This window comes from Lepisosteus oculatus, chromosome 6 (assembly GCF_040954835.1).
Source record: "Lepisosteus oculatus isolate fLepOcu1 chromosome 6, fLepOcu1.hap2, whole genome shotgun sequence".
In the NCBI taxonomy this organism is placed as follows: domain Eukaryota; kingdom Metazoa; phylum Chordata; class Actinopteri; order Semionotiformes; family Lepisosteidae; genus Lepisosteus; species Lepisosteus oculatus.
The window spans coordinates 39377984-39395017 of record NC_090701.1 but is presented as its reverse complement, the minus strand read 5'-3'; the positions used below and the strand labels follow the sequence as shown (position 1 = coordinate 39395017).

Sequence of the window (17034 nt, the reverse complement as noted above, 5' to 3'; positions counted from 1 at the left end):
CTAGTCATAACTATTTCTTTATTTTTTTTTACAAATTGCTTTAAAGCTTTTCATGATGAAGACTGAATCAGGCCAGAGCCTATCCTGGAAGCACAGGGTGCCAAGCAGAGCTGACAACATACCAAGGCTCACCCCCTGCATAGCCCCCGGCCCATCACAGGCCAATCAAACTTATCCAGCCGGCCCTTGACAGATGGAAGGAAACTGGAGCACTCAAAAGCAGGGAGCACATGCAGACATCATACCGGAAATCAGATCCAGGACTCCTGAGCTGTGAAGCAGCAGCTTTTCTCAGCACGCTACCTTGCCACTGTCACCTGCATCATATTGTCTGAATTAAGTATGTCAGGCTGCAGGCCATAGGGGCTTAAGTATCTTTTCCCTTCCTTGTTTCCTTTGTGTTAGAAACCCTGATAACTAATATATCTATCAGGTTGCTTAACCAGATATATTCAACAGAATTGTAATCCAGTATCTGGAACAAAGGGGCTGTATCCAAAGTTATGGGACAGAACATTCTGAAGCCTCCAACGAAATGCAAAGAGGTCCATATAAACACAGCAACTGGTCTCAGTCAAATGAAGAGCTTGGGTTGAACAAATATAAGACCCTTCACCCCACAATAAGCAGGTGTAACCAGCCTCAGTATACTTCTAATCAAACAATATTGACGACAAGACCACCTTCTACAACTCTGCCTCTTTCCTCTGCTTTGCTCCTGTATCATTCTATGTGCGTTGACCATATTCTTCTTCTTCTTCACTCAGGGTGGATGTTAAGCACAATCCTCAGAACAATATTATTAACCAGAATCACAAGACATTGTAAACCCCAACACCAAAATGTTGTTAGCACCAAATTGGGCAATAAGAATCCCCATCTCCATTTTCAAAAGTTCCTGAAACTCTGTTCCATTGTCTGATGAGAAAACGTTTGAAGATTTAAGAGTAAAAGGAGTTGTGGGTGTCTCAGTATATATAGTATGTGGGATGGGGGTCAAAGGTTTGTTGTATGAGTACTTTAATCTCATACAGAACATACCAGCAAATAGGTTTGGTCCTAATGCATTGCTCACTCCAATAATCTCCATTCCTTTCATCTTTAATCACGTCTGCCGTGCAGGAGAACATCAATGTCCTCCTTTGGAGGTGCAAAAGAGCAGCTTCTGCTTTGGCTCATCTGTGAACACTCACAAGGGTGGGTCAGCTGCTCTTTGATGTCTCAGGCTGTCTCATGTTTCTGGCTGCTGGCAGTCATTTCTTCCCTGAATCACAGGATCTTGTAAAACCAGTAGGTGAAAAATTACCCACACAGAGCTGTACGAGTTATTTGCCTGCATTTTAACTCCAATATCTGGTCCCTAAGCATTCAGTCATGAGATTGTATTGCAGCGGGTGTTTTTTTTTAATTTGCTAATTAAATACCATGAAATACCCTCACACCTGAAGAAGGCTCCACAGCCGAAACATGTTTTCGTTCTTTTTGTCAGCATGGAATAAACCTATTACTTGTTCCTTTGCTACCATGGAATATGTAATAGGTTTATTCCATGCTGAAAAGAGAACAAAGAAAACGCAACATTTCGGCCGTGGAGCCTTCTTCAGGTGTGTTACCACGTGTTTACCATGGAATATGCTGTCCTCACTTTTTTAAAGTATTCTTTCCATGACAAGGAATGATTCTTCCTTCCTTAATAGGTTGTAAAAGCAACATGACACTCTTTCACCATAATGCAGTTTTCATTTGCAATGCAGACATGGGTTCATGTACGATATAGGTTTCCAGCTGCATCTGTTTAATCCACATGAAATCCAAAACTTCAGGTTATGCCGCAGGTTTCTCCCAATGAGCTTCTGTACTGACAGTGGTGCTTCATCACAGACCCGAATTCAGGAAAATGACACAGTAGATATTGGGAGGGGTGCTTATCTTTCCACTTTGCTGGCACAGAGATCCTATGGGAGACAGGCTACATATGTCCAAGTAAAGGCAGTTAACAGCAGACACCTGTAGATTTCCTCATGGGAGCCAGTATTACACATTCCATGATGCAGCACATTGTTTCTCTTTCTCCTGCACCGGAATACAAATTCCATTGGAGGTAAAAGAGGGAAAAGCCTGTTCCCAGATGGTTAATTTAACAAACAGCGCAGCGCCCCTGGTATTAAGTGTATCAGAATCGAAATCTTTTCTGTAAGCGTCACCAGAGGAGGATGACTCCTGAGTGAGGGCGATAGGAGAATGAGGACATCACAGTGCCCAGAATTCACCAGGGCAGAGCTGCATCTAGACAAAATGGGTTAGATTGGCAAAATGTCTCCATCTCATTGGTAATTGTCCAGGATTAGGGTGTAAGGAGCCCAGAACACTAGGCTACATTGCTGCCAAATCTAAAATTACATGGGACTGAAAGTCCACATATATAAGTACTTGAAGTTCTTCTGGCTTTGTCCTATAATGTGAACTAGTGATTTTACTTTACAACAGATATTAAGACCTACTCCAGTTATTTCTAGCACTTCAAGTCCTCAAGCCCCTTGTAGTTTCTAATTATTAACTTTGTCATGCTTTTTAAAAAATTCTTCTCCGATACTGTTGCCAGAGATATTCCTGCCAACTACTTAAAAGAGCTCACTAATAGCAGGCTGTTAGCTTACCTTTCAAAATATTTGCCTGTGGTCATATATGCTTTCCAAGATTTAAAGCTTTCTAAATAAGTTTTGGTTCTTCCATCTGACCTCTCCTTGATTTTGGCCACTTTTCTTGGAATATCGGGAACAGCAGCATACACTGTAACCCTTTGTGCTCTACAACTCCCAGAATCAAACTGCAGCACAGTTTACACAATTTGTTCCACTTTTTCACCCCTATCTAGGGTACAAAAACCTTTTTACTTCAGCTGTACAGTAAAGATACGGCTTACCAGAATGCGAGAGAAAAAAAAACTAAACTGAACTCTTAAGTGGCTCCATTACCAAAGGCACTTGGTCCTAATTTAGGTCGTGTTCTCTGATCCAGCCATGGAGAAGTCAAGTCGTGGCACCTACTGATCATGACTGATAACATAGATAAAATACTGATTTCAAATTCAAACACTGGCAGAAAACTGAAGTAAAGGATTCTCAGGAATTCTACCAGCACCAGGCAAAGGTGAAGAACTTCAAATGTTGATCTATCAACACAACACAGGGATAAGGACATAGAGTGAAGGAAAAGCTTTCTTACCACTGGAAACCTTACAAAAGCATTCATTCATACAGATGTGATAGATTATGTTCGAATTGGTAGGGCATCATCCTGGCTCAAGGATTCACAAAGAAATCTAGAATCATATCAACTAGTACGGAAGGAGGAGACACCAAAGAAAATGGGAAAGGTAGAAGAGATCTACCTTTCTTTCCTGATCTAGAGATCAGAAAGACTATTCAGACTCAGTATTAACCTAGGTAAATGATCTCAATCTGTATGGGTCAAACATGTCAAAATACCATCAATTTGACACTGTTCTATGAAATTAAGAACGTATGGATTTATATAAACCAAAAAAAGTTTATATAAATTTTTATGGGAGATTTCAACATTCCCTACATAGACTAAGATAAATCAGAAACCAAACAGATCTGATAAATAACTGCTCCTAACCTGTTTGCACTTCCAAGAAGAAATGCATGTGAAGCAAACAGAACAGACAAGAAACATCACAATACACGGTGCTTTATGAAACACAAAGGCCAAATCAAGTTTACAATTTCAGTAAAACAGACTTCGAAGGTCATGACGCTTAAGAAAAAATGGAAAGAATAGATGTAATAGTGTTGGAGAACAGGTGGCAATCAATTCAAACTGATTCTGTTTGAAAGACATTTATCCCAAGAGCAAATCAAAAGCTAGAAACAGTCTTCTTAAAATATTTCCTCAAAGTAATATTTGAGAATTATCTCTTAGAGACACACTGTCTCTGGTAACACTAAATTCAGACTTAAGCCCCCCACTTGCAAACAGGTTTGGAAAGTAGTTTCAGTCTTTGTAAACTTTGACATTACTTGATTTACAAAAGATTTTGTATCTAGAAATATGCAAGGCGACATTTTGGTACCAAAATGAAAACTGGTCTTTACACCCAATTTTTCATGCATTCATGCTGAAGCAATCGTCACAGGCTGAACTGAAAGCTATAAAGTGGCAGTACACTTCATTACACAAGATCCTTCCTTTCACATTTTGAAAGACCTCAGTCTCCGTCATAATCTGGTCTTCTTATAATTTTACAAAACGTATTCGCTTTTCTATTTCAACTTTATTTTGGGTACACGGAGCTCTGGATTTTAAAGAGGAAGTTTGTGGGATCAATATCTTAAGTTTACCTTTACAAATTTGCAGAAATAAAATGTGTAGAAACTCACCTTCATTAAAACCAATCAAATTTAACAACGACTGGTGTATATTCTAATGTCTTCTGTAGAAGAAATTTAATTTTCAATAAGGTTAAATTTATTATGGACTAGATTTTGACAAACTAATTTTCCCTAGTATTCCTGTTTTAAGTGCTATTAGAGAAGAATGTACTTTAAAAAATATTTTTGAAGGATACATTAAAATGTTTCAGATTGCTACTGTATGTACAGACCTAAAAATAGTATTGAAAATAATTTTGCGTTAGCACGTTTCATGTCAGAAAACAATGCCTTTTATGCTCAAAATGTACTATTTAACACTACTTTTTTCAGTCATTTGATCAATGTTAAACTGAATATTTACCCGATAGATAGACCTAAACTGTTGTGAAATGCATTCCCATGCTATAAATGAATGGTCACATAAAACTGTTTAAGACTTTGTAGAATTGAACTTATTTTCTATGTGCATAATTAAATGAAACCATCTTCCAAGTTCTATAATTTGTTCAAGACAAGATTGGCAAAGAGGGTAAAAACTAAAGAAACTACATAAAATCAGTCAAGACACTAATTCTATGACAAACTTCTTTCAGGGGGTGTAAAAATGTCATTGAAAATGATAATGCCCCAAAATAGCATTGCTTTTCCAGGCTTTCACATTGAAACTCAAAAGCTCTCCAATTTCAAAATGCATGTATGAACCCTTGTAAACAATTTTATTTTGGTATGTCATAAGTTCAAACAGGAAATCCTAAGGATACCAGATATCTTCTTTAAGGCTAAATATTAAAAACTGAAATATCATAATATTCTCACAACCATTAGTTTTCATAATGGAAAAATAATCCCCAAAAACATCAGTCCCTATAAGGTGCAGCAGGTCTAGACAAATGCTTGTGCAAACGAAATTTAACCAAAGGACTAACCTGTGCACACAAAATATCAAAGTGAAATACAAAGGACATCCATGTCTATTGGAAAAACAACAAATATTTTTTTGCTAACTGAAAGTTTTTGAAAGGAACAAAAGGCACAAGAATCTTTTAAAGAAACACGGCAGAACGCAGGATTAGTGTCAAGAGAAGTTAATTTCAGATTGCATCATACAAAGGTTGTAATATTGAAAACATTTTCAGCTTGGTACATTACACTTCTAGGTATTAACTTACTTTACATTGGTGAGTAGAAACAATTTTATTCTTTGCATATGTAGTCTTATCTAGGGCAGGCAAACCCGTTCAAAAATCTGTGATTTCATTGAATTTGAAGACAATTTGGAGTACTTTTTTATTTATTCACACATACATGTACAGCATGCAGTCAATCAGAAGTAGATGGTGGCATCACCAAAATCCATTCAGAGCCTTCAGATGTGCCCTTGCTGTCTAGGAAAAATCCAGTACCATTCTCCATTGATGGAATCTTCACGGTCTATCAAAAATTTAGTTACTATTACACAGTAATAAATGTCAGCAGCTTTCTTTTTAAAATTAATGCAAATAATTTAGTCGATCACCATGAATAAATATTAGTTGCTTTTTTTTCTTTTACTTGTGTTCAATTTCTAGATTTGAACAATCTGGGCAAACAAGCCTACAGTAAGCACTTGAAAGATACATTACAATGCATTTACTGTTCTTACAGTGAACAGAAAAGAATCTGGTACACAGAGCATTGTCCTGTCCAGGTATTTTACCAGAGCTGGGAGTAAGTTCTCGGAAAAGTCCAAAATGTAGCTTCAAGGCAAACCATGGAAAGACAGCTTTATACTGTATGTAACACTGCATAAATATCCAGTAAGTTAACACTGGATTTTATTCTATAAAACCAAAGTGTCTTTTTTTTTTTAAAAGGACCTGGTTTTAGGCAGTTCCTAGGTGCAGGTTTATGTGAATAAGAGTTTTAAAGTGCTACAGACTGAATGTCAAATCCTCATCATATTGCAGGTTATTTCAACCCAATAGTCACTACTAAGAAAATCAGAAGCTGAGATTCAATATTTAATTTAGATTTCCTTTTCTAAAGCAAAGTTCATTCCCTATTTTTAATGAAGCCAATGTCCTGGTTTACAAAGGCTTATCAACACTGCACTTACAACTAAGCTGGGAGAATTCAGGTGTACAAGGCTACCAGGATGTAGAGATGTCTTCCCAAGTTTAAAAAATTAAAATAAGGATATGGAAATCTTGTATAGCTTTATTTTTCTTTTGGGAGAAAAATGATAAAAAGTGAGAATAAAACAAAAGAAACCTTTCCTAACTATTCATCATAACACCTTTAAATAACAAATTTTACTGTATAAAAGGACAGCACAGAAAAGATAAGCAACAATTTGTTCAATTAAAAGCTTCAGCTCAACTGACTAGCTGATCAGCAGCCGAAGCAACAAATCCATGCTCAAGGAAACGGGACTGAAAGGCTGAAGAGATCGGACTCAGTCTTCAAAGGAGTGTTTGCAATATCAGTTAAAAGCCCCCATCTGCCAGTCACACACTTCAACAAACGTGTTACTCAAGACCAACAACAACAGTCTGGCACTGAACATGCACATAACGTTTAAAAAAACAAAACAGAAAAAACACAGTCATGATTGGTCTTAAAGCCCTATGAAAATGGTATATTTGATAAAATTACCAGCAAAAATATGCCAAACCAAAATTAGCAACCCCCCAAAAATGACTACACATGAAGTTAACCTTCTACATGCAATGTCCACAAGTCAGTTATGGTGTCCTACTCATTTCACCCCGTTATCGATTACAGCCTCTTCACTCAAAAACCAGTTCAGAGAAGAAATAAAGAGTGCTTTTAACTCATGATCACTATGTATTAAAAAGCAAAAAAAAAATGCCATTTCTACGGCCCTTCAGCAGAATGTTGATTGATACCAACGCTGAGATTGAAAAAAGAAAAGCACACAAATGGACAATATCATGGACAGGACAAGCAAGTGTTCCATTTCCGCCTAACAAAGGCATTTATGTATATATGTATAGTATTCAGTAACAATGCAATAATATTTTTTATGATACAGTACATTAATTTATTGAAATCCTGGCAATATGGTATATTGTTAATTCCTAAGCAGCTTCCTTCTGTTCAGCTGGAGTCGTTTCCTTTCTCTAAAATTATCAAGGCCTTGGCTTCCACAGGCTTATGTCATGAGTGCGCCTTTCAGATAATCCATATATTACAGCATTTGTCCAATTTTCAGCCCCACATCCCGATACTCAAAACAACATGTACAGTGCTAATTCAACCTGTACAATGGGACAGTAGTGTTTTCGCTATCCATTCAGTTCAAAACTTTTAACAAGCTTATCATATCTACTCAGAGAAACTTTTACAACCCCTAAAACAATGAAATGTACACAAATTAGTCTAGGACGTTTCTGCTAGGATTTTTTTTCCTTTTACATTTTTGAAAACCTGTTACATACATTCAACTTGGCACAGTGCAGACTAATCTTAAGACATGAAGGACAACAAACTGTGCAAGAAAACAGAGCTACACATTAAAGTCACCTGTAGTTATTTTGCAAGATGCCTAGATTGCACTCAGGATTTCCGTGTGGTTTCGTTTTGTAAGGAAAACAATCATACAGGAGAAAAATATCAGGGTAGAACTGTACAAGCCAGATATATTTGATATATATATTGAAAAATAATCCTGTGAATCCTCGTGGGACATTTTCACTGCAATGGAATGACAGGTTTCCTGGATCATATCTGCATCTTCCTCTTCGATTATGTTGAATATTCAGCAGCTGAAAACAAAAATATGTACCATTTATGTTTCATGTTAACCAGATACAGCCAATTCTACAGAAGCGCCAAAATAGATGTTTTAATGACACATTGTAGGCTTAGTTTTACATATTAATTACAACTAATTTGTGCAGGTTCCTATTACTACCAATACTATTTTTATTTTCTAGGGAAACTGTATTGAACCTTTATTGCCCCAAGGGAGTCTGTGTTCAGACATCAACAGCTCATAAATATAACATAATACAACAGTATAATACCATTATACGAAAAATTAAACAAAATTGCTCAACCAGAACTTAATGCCACACCATAAGATTAAAAACAGACAATTAGCTGGTAAAGTATCTAAAAACAACAGCAACATAATAAGATCCCTACTTCCAAACAATCTTTTCATTGTTCAACAACAAAATGCTTTTAGGTATAAATGACGTAAATGCTCTCTTTATACAGAAGATCTGGTACCTCCGCCCAGAGGATAGAAGAGTATATTCTAAAGAGTGGATGAAAGGGGCCATCTAAGATTTCAAGGTGCAAGGTTAATAATATGTTCTTCCGTTAGACATGTTACCAAGTCTACCGGCGCACCTTTAATCTTGCCACCAGCCCTGACCATTTTGTTCAACTTGTTCTTGCTCTGCTCTGATCTCTGTGCCCTATAGGTAGGTCACACATCCCCCCAGCTCATCCCAAAGATGTTCAGTGGGACGTACGTCTGGAGAGTAGGGCACCCATGGCATAAATATCACATTATAATCTCAAAAACAGCTACTGTTAACACAACAGCATGAGGGAATACAGTGCTGTCAGGAGGCCATCTAATGCCGTAAGCAAGAATTCTGTAGCAACCTGACACTTTTGACCAGACCACCATGTTTTGGATCTCTCCTCATCAATGCCTTGCGAAGCACTGGCTTTTTAAAAACGTACCTCTGTACCTGCATGTCTCCTTTCATGCTTGTCCTGTATTATTTGGCTTAACCATCTAAAATGTTATTCGCAACCCCAAAATGTAAACACCATCCTGAAAACCAACAAGGCAAAGTCAACAGCACGGTGGATAGGATAGTGAGAAATGGGAACAACAGAAGAATAATAGAAAACCGTTTAGAGAAAAAATGGAGAAACGCTTGAAGAAAAGAACACCCTGCCAACTGTCAAGCATGGGGGTGGATCCATTATGCTTCAGGGCTGTGTGGCAGCCAGGGGCACAGAAAATATTGTGCGGGTAGAGGGAAGAATGGATTCTACGAAGTATCAACAAATCCTGGAAGCTAATGTCCCACAGGCAGTGAAGAAACTGAAGCTGGAAAGAGGTTAGATATTACAACAAGACAATGATCCAAAACATACCGCAAAAATCAACTACAAATGAAAGATTAAGGTTTTGGAATGGCCTTCCCAGACTTGAATATTATTCAGACCTGTGGGTAGATCTCAAACATGCAGTGCGTGCAAGAGGACCTAAGAATATTTCTGAACTAGAAGCGTTCTGCAAGGAAGAGGGGGAAAAGAAGTCAGAAAGCAAGAATGGAAAGACTTAGCTAGCTACAAGAAACAGGAGGTGGTGTTTGAAAGGGTGCCCAAACTTTTGCACATGCCACATTTGCCATTAAATCCGTTAAATTCAGCAAATAAATAGGAGCTGTACATTAAAATGTGCAGAAAAATGTCAAGTTTAAGTTTATTCACTGCATTGGTTGTGTTAACTTCTTTTCACTTAGAAAATCAATAAAGCATGTAATTTGGCCAGGGGTGCCCGAACTTTTGCATACAACTAAGTCCTCTACAACAAGGCAAGCTGTTATGCTTCAACAACAAAAAGCTCAGCTGCAAAGGATTATTTTGAACGGTTTAAGAAAGCATCCAAGAGCTTGCAAACAATTTAAAAGCCTGGGGCTGCTTGCATATTTCAGTGTTAGCTGCACCACAGATATTCATTTTCTTAATATGTAGTACAAATCTATAACACCACAGCTTCTCTACAGGGCACCATCCCATGCATGATTTAGGCCTTCCACTACTGCAGGTCGTTACATACCACCCACCTTTGCTGAAACCAAAGTGTCTGAGACCAATGTCTCCATCAGATGAGGCACTAAGGATTCTTCCACTGACACTAGGGGAAATTCAGGGCTTTAGTTCACAACTACACCACTGATCTAAGTTTATCACCTGCTGTCAATGCTTAATAATCTGTACTTGGGGAAGAGGAGAAACAAAAGAATGAAACAGAAAATAATTGCATAGCAGCAACAGGCAAAAGTTCAAGAAACCGGACAGTGTTCAATGTTGCATAGTTTTCAAAATCCATAAAACCTCACACTGACAGCTTCAGGTTTGTGAATATTTATGGGCATTTGAGCTGAAGAAGCTTCAAGCCAAGAATTCTGGCAGGACAACGGGACATGAATGGGTAACTGAATGTGTTCGCTGCCGCCCGTTTCGACAGAGGCTAGAATGGCTAACCGGACGTATGACTGAAAATCAAAACTTTCCATTAAAGGAAATCCTGTTTAAAGTACAAAAGCAAATCTCTTAAAAATGAAAACCTGAAAAGCTAATAGAATAACTGCTGGAGTGTAATTTTATTCAAAATAAAGAAAGCCACGTCTGCTCCGCAATTCCTTCAGAACCAAAGGAATTGTGTTTCGATTAGGAGTTTTAGTTGCACACTCCAGCTGGAAAGGAATATGCAAAATGAAATTAAAACTTACTCCAGTTTAGTTAGGGAAATACCACTCTTGCCCTAACAAGGGCCGGAGAAGGATCCATCTTAAACTGGTGTAAAATGTCCCTATTATAGGAATAGCTGAACACAGCTGAGTGCTCTTCACTCAGCTTCCAGTCAAAGGGAAACGGAGCTCAGGGGAGGGATCTGGTGTATACCCACTTCTTGTCCTGCTTCATTCCTCCCCCTCCTCGGATGGATACCGTCTGGCTGTTCTGGTAGAAGTTCCCAGCGCTGCGGTTCACATTGGGGTGCGTTGGAGAGGCCACAGGAGGCTGGCCGGGGCGAATGGGTTTGGCTGAAACAATAAAAGGTAATCATTCCCACAGGCTGCCTCATTCCTGCAGTTCAGGCTTCACAGGTCAGCTGGACAGGCTGATTAGACCACTGCATTCCTCAAGCAGTACTTGGGTTGAAAGCCCTATTGTTTACTTTAATAAGCAATTGAGATCTGCTCTGGAAGGAGTACAATGATCTGTATTATACACACTGCAAATGTGAATTTCAGAGTTGCACAGCATGGGAATGTTTTAGACATTTTTAGGGGCCGCAGTAAAAGATGTCCTGAAAAACAATGCCAAAAAGACCTCGGGTAACAAAATCATTAATTCCTCTTGCTATGCTGATGTTTTAATTTAACCTGAACTTTGCACAATTTCTTTTTACTGGATCTCTCAGAAAAGGCACCATACTGAACTTTATGGTTAGACAGCTGCACGTTCAAGTGGGGGCGTTAATAGTGTCCTGGCCACAATTCCCCCTGGCCTTTACCAATCATGACCTCCTAATAATCCCCATCTATGAATTGGCTTCACTACTCTGTTCTCCTCCCCACTAGCGTGTGATGAGGGTACTGTGCATACTTTGGCTGCCGTTGCATCATCCAGGTGGATACTGCGCACTGAAAGCTCTTTGGAGTGGAGTGTCCAGAAAAGCACTTTATAAACTAAAGGAATTCTTATTACAATGCACTAGAGAGGTTAGCAGCAACCTCACAAAACATTGGTAATATGTCTGGGGGTAAATCTCAATAAATGAGCTTAGCCCGTGCTGCAATGGGCTCCTCACCTATCTGCGCCGAGTGCCCCCTCCTGGCCATGTTCTTGGCGCGCACAGCGTCCTTGATGCGATCCACTTCCTGCTGGTAGCGCTTGCGGTCGCGAGCGGCATTCTCTTTGGCTTCCTTCAGCGCAGACTCCAAGGCCTTAACTCTCTCAGCTGTAGCCCGAAGGCGTTTTTCCAGTTTCGGAAGCTCGCAGCGAAGGTCTGCATTGTCACGTACCAGCTAAAGAAGGAACAGGGAAATAACAGCCACCTTAGCCAATTTCACCCAGATGTCTTCTAATCGTGCAGCTCGTAGTGCCTAAAACAACAACAACCTAGTCTAAAGGTGTAGTCTATGTGAAGTGTATTTGATTTCATGTTGCATCTGCTTTTAACTATACTTGTGTTTGTAATTCTTAAATTCAATTATGCAACCCTTTGTTATTCAAACTCTCAAACGATAAATCAAAAGTTCTTGTGGTTTCCTCACCTGTTTGTGGACCTTTGTGAGCTGTTCGAGGTTGTTCTCGAGAAAGGAGATTTTCTGTTTCTGAGCAGCGCTGCCACCTGTGTCATCAGAGTCCATCTCGGCACTCTGCAAAAGCAAAGGCCATTCTGTTAATCAAAGCAGGGACGAGCAGAGAACATTTCTGTCATCTTCATCAGTAAACCTGAAACAATTTGTCTGTACGGGTCTTACTTTTTCTTTGTGACTTACAAACGTTTTAGAACATGACATATAGCTTAAGATGAACATAAACTAAAAACACATTTTAAGCATTGTCAGGAAAGAAACAGACAGCAGTTTTAAAGTATGCTGTTGTGGCCTATCAAACACCTTCACTGCAAATAAAGGCAATGATTTTTCTTTATTTACTGAATTAATCTGGGAACACCATAAGATTTATTAAAAAAATAAGTTGGAGGCTATGGCGAATGTATGTTTGAATACAAGTCTCAACAGAAGGTAATCAATAGATGCAACGAGTGGTATCTGATCGATTAAATATCAATAGCCAGGCATTGATCTTCATTGTTGGAAACAAGCACTCAATGGTTCACATTCCTCCACTACCTGTATGTCTTTTTGAACTTGTCCTAATTCATTATATAGTTACTCTGCAGCCTATGGGAAGAAGTCCTTTGCAGCCCAGCAAACGGTAAAACTTCAGCTCCATTGTTCCATGGATATTTTGGACTGAAAATGTGACCGATACATCATACGGTTTACTGGCACCAAACAAAAATTCTCAAGGACTTCCATTACTCAAGGATACTGAATCCATCCAAAGACAATTTTGTTGAAACATCAGCCTTGGGATGACGTTACCTTCTTCACTCTGGTAGCCAAATCCTGCACAAACAATTTCCTCAGATTGTGCAGCGTCTGAAGCTCTTTTGCCTAAGACGAAACAAACAACAGGAATTAAAGCAGCACACAACCAGAGAAATACAAGCAAGAGGATTTAAAGTAACCTCTAACGCCAACACCGCAGAATGAAGCACTCACCACTGTCTCCTCCAGACCCTTGAGATCTTGCCTGGCCTGTTCTCTCCTGTCCTGCATAACCCTGAAATGACAAGAATTTCCTAATAGTAAATGTTGCATGTTAAAGAATCATGACCTAACCCGCCTCTGTGTAATAGTGCAATTTTATGTCAGGACAAACAAAGCACTAACAATCTTACAATAAGCCAGAATACTAATTTTATGCAAGTGCTCCATAAAGGCTTTCAAATGGCTTGAGAAATGTTAACGACCCCACAAACGAGTAAGAGCTTTATAGAGCTCACTCTGCCATCTGTGGGGACAAAATGCAACACCTTCCCACTCTGAAAAACGAAACGCAGCTTTGCGTGAACGAATGAAAAATTGACAGAGCTCACGTTTCAAAAGTCACATTTTTGACAGAACTCCTCGAAAAGCTACAAACAAATCGCCGCTTTACACCATACTCAGCGATACTTCGACAATACAAAACTGAGTTGAGGATTGAGAATCCGCCCAACAAATCACCACGACGACAGCCCCAATGGAAGGGAAGTGCTCGTCAGCGGAGAGGCGGGGGGCCGTGTGATGGCCTCGCTCTCTGCGGAGGACGACGTACGTGAGCTCGTGCAGCTTGCGGCTCTTCTCCTGGTCCATGCTCTTCAGCTTCTCGTGCTCCACCCGTAGGCGCTCCTGCTCCAGCATGATCTTCTGGTTCAGGCTGGGGGGGGGGGGGGGTGTGGGGGGGGGGAGACAAAGGCAGATGCCCAAATTCAAAAATGGCACCAGGCTGGAAACCCGTAGAATTTAGTACTGCAGCACCCCACTCGCACTGCAAAGGTGCTCGAGATCTGCAATGGTGAAACGTCATGGCTGCACCTTACCCAACACTACCTCAGCACACTGCACGTAGCAGCCGTCATTACTGGTATAGATTTAAAGTTCTGAGCTCCAGCATACACGGACACGATACATCCTCCCATTCCCATTGCCCTAAAGCTAAAAAAAAACAACCTAACATTCATTTATTGATTTAATTGCTGCTGAATAACCCTCTTGATCAAAGTGAAAATGGTCCAGAACACAGGGGAGAGTGGCTTACTCCTGGAGCTCAGTGATGAGCTTCTCCTTCTTGTCCAGCTCGTCACGGAGGCTGCTGATCTGTTTCTGATGAGCCTCGCGGTGACTCTGAATCTGCTGCTCCACAGCCTCCTGCACACGGGAGGGCAAAAGTTACTTCTGCCGTTTCATTAATAACATCTGCACAGGAAGGGCACGAAACCACTTAAGACTAGACAAAAAATATTTGTACACCACCCACGAGCTATAATGGTCTCCAAGGTGCTTGGAAATAAAGCACTATGACTATTTTTGTAATGCCAATATGTATTTGAGCTACATTTTAAGAGATGAAATTAAAAAAAGTTAAACACTTTGTGTAATCTGTGATGTTCGTATTCCATTCAAACACTTGGAAAACTCAGACAAGAACACAAATATATTCCAACAGTGTAGAAAAATGTACAACACTTGGAATTCAGAAAGAACTGGTCTCGCACTGCTCAGTAAGAGCAGCTGGCAGCTTGCTGTACCTTGACTTCATTGGCAGTCTGAATCTCATTCTCTTTCTCCATAGCGTGGACCTTTTCTGCAAGACGAACGTAACGGGGTTATTTAACCACTAGGAGGCACCATAGAGCTAAATGAAGGCACAGTAAGTTTTTACAAATGTATGCTATTCATTATCAAATAAAGTTTATATTAAGTCTCTCAACACATTTACATTCTATTCAAACAGGTACTGGAAATTTTAATTTCATAATGCCAAGGGTGCCAAAAATTATTTATCCCCTGGCATTTCCATCAGGGAAGAAACACTCGTACATTCGATATACACCTAGCACCAACATGTCATTAGGATATGACTAATGTTAAATATTCTAGAGCAGGCATTGAAATTCCTGTCAAAACAGCCACAGAGCCTCAGGTCTTGAGGTACAGGCAGTCGTACCCTGTGCACTGAGCTTCACCAGCTCCTCGTTAAGCGAGTCCACGGACTCCTCCAGCTGCCTCTTCTTCTGCTCCACATTCTGCAGGTACTCGGTCAGAGACTTGATCTTGGCTTCGTGCTGGAAAAACGACAACAATCGACAGTGAGGAAGTTTCTGTGATGCTGGAGAACAAAATGTCGTCATTTATCGAGAAGGGTACTGCGCTGTGCACAGATTAAGGGTAGTCCAGATACTGAAGTTCTCTGATGACAGAAACACGCCTATAATTTACACTCTTAACACCTCACAAAAACTTATACTTGGTCTGTTTCAGAATATATATGGACTGTTTACATGTTTTTCCGGCCAGCAAGAGTGCCACAACACGGGTCGGGCCTCCATCTCGGAGCAACAAAACTTGAGGCCCTTCTGCGAGGGGCCGAGCTCTCCTACTCTACCTGGGAGATGCGCAGCTGACAGGCAGCCAGCTCCTTCTCGTTCTCATCCATCTTCTTGTTGCTCTCCGTCTGGGTACTTTCCAGCTGTTTGCAGCGCTTCACCATTGACTTCACCTCCGACTTCATCTTGCTGATGTACAAGCGAGCCACTGTGAACTCCTCGTCGATCATCCCACTCCCCTCGTGTTGCTGCTCAGACAGAAAAGAACAGAGCTCCAGTAAACAACCCCATCAAGGGTCTCGCCTTATTTCAGCTTCAGTACTTAGTGCTAAACATCAAAGCAGAGATGCAAATCCTGTTCGATTCAGGAGTTCAAAAGTAAATGCAGGTCTACAGCTTAAGTCTTAAGAACTGAAACCCACACAAGCACTGTACATTACACTATCATTTTAAAACCACAGCAAATGCCCCAACCAATAAAGGTGCTCACTGAGAGTCCTGTGCCAGCGGACAATCCAGCATTCCTCAGTGGTTAAACCAGAAGGCTAGAAAAAATTAACTCCAATCTCCCACAAGGCTCCATTTTAACTCCTGCATCTTTTAATCTCTACGTCAGCAACTTACCAAACGCTATATACTGTATATGCAGTTGACTGATTTCAATGCACAACAAATAAAGCTGACTGGGCAGGAACTGTCCTTCTGACTACAGCGAGAACACCCTACACAACATAAGGCTCATCCTAGTTTTAATAACACAGCTCGATGGACCCTCCTGGAGTCTGTTTCTAAAACACCCAAACACACCTCCGCTACTACGCTTGGAATGTCTACTCCGCTAAGAATAATTTGTGCCAGTATAGGCACGGAGCACCCACACTTAGGTCGGCCTCACTTAAAACTGCATTAGAACTTCTAATGGAAGATGTGATGTTGAACTCTTCCAATGCAAGACAAGAAGTACCCTGGATTGTGACTGCAACTCTATGCCACAAGCCACAGAACACACATATTCCACTGATCTGATGGACAAGATCAGTTAAGCAATGAATTAATGCATCTCAGAAACTAGATACTGATTATTGGAAACGAAGCCAACGCAATATGAAGACTATTCAGAGTGCAGGTTGAGCCTATTGCATTAACAGCCCTTTACATGCTAGGCACCTTTGAGCATACAGAGAGAGCCCCAGTCAGGAGGAACTCTGCTGT

General features: G+C 40.1%; 1 protein-coding gene across 2 annotated transcripts in view; it reads right to left on the bottom strand.

Moving 5' to 3' along the window:
* Positions 1-5466: 5466 nt before the first annotated feature.
* LOC102699032 (kinesin-1 heavy chain) overlaps positions 5467-17034 on the bottom strand; it is a 34966-nt gene continuing 23398 nt past the window's right edge. Inside the window, exons 16-27 of one of the 2 annotated variants that reach the window (XM_069191236.1) lie at positions 15882-16070; positions 15444-15561; positions 15025-15080; positions 14535-14644; positions 14052-14153; positions 13454-13514; positions 13274-13345; positions 12434-12538; positions 11968-12184; positions 11062-11197; positions 10217-10287; positions 5467-8164 (exon numbers count right to left, since the gene is read on the bottom strand). In XM_069191236.1, the coding sequence (XP_069047337.1) occupies positions 8145-8164; positions 10217-10287; positions 11062-11197; positions 11968-12184; positions 12434-12538; positions 13274-13345; positions 13454-13514; positions 14052-14153; positions 14535-14644; positions 15025-15080; positions 15444-15561; positions 15882-16070 (1257 nt within the window). In that variant the 3' untranslated portion in view covers positions 5467-8144. The remainder of the gene's footprint in view (positions 8165-10216; positions 10288-11061; positions 11198-11967; positions 12185-12433; positions 12539-13273; positions 13346-13453; positions 13515-14051; positions 14154-14534; positions 14645-15024; positions 15081-15443; positions 15562-15881; positions 16071-17034) is intronic. The other variant, XM_069191237.1, reaches the window with a different exon arrangement.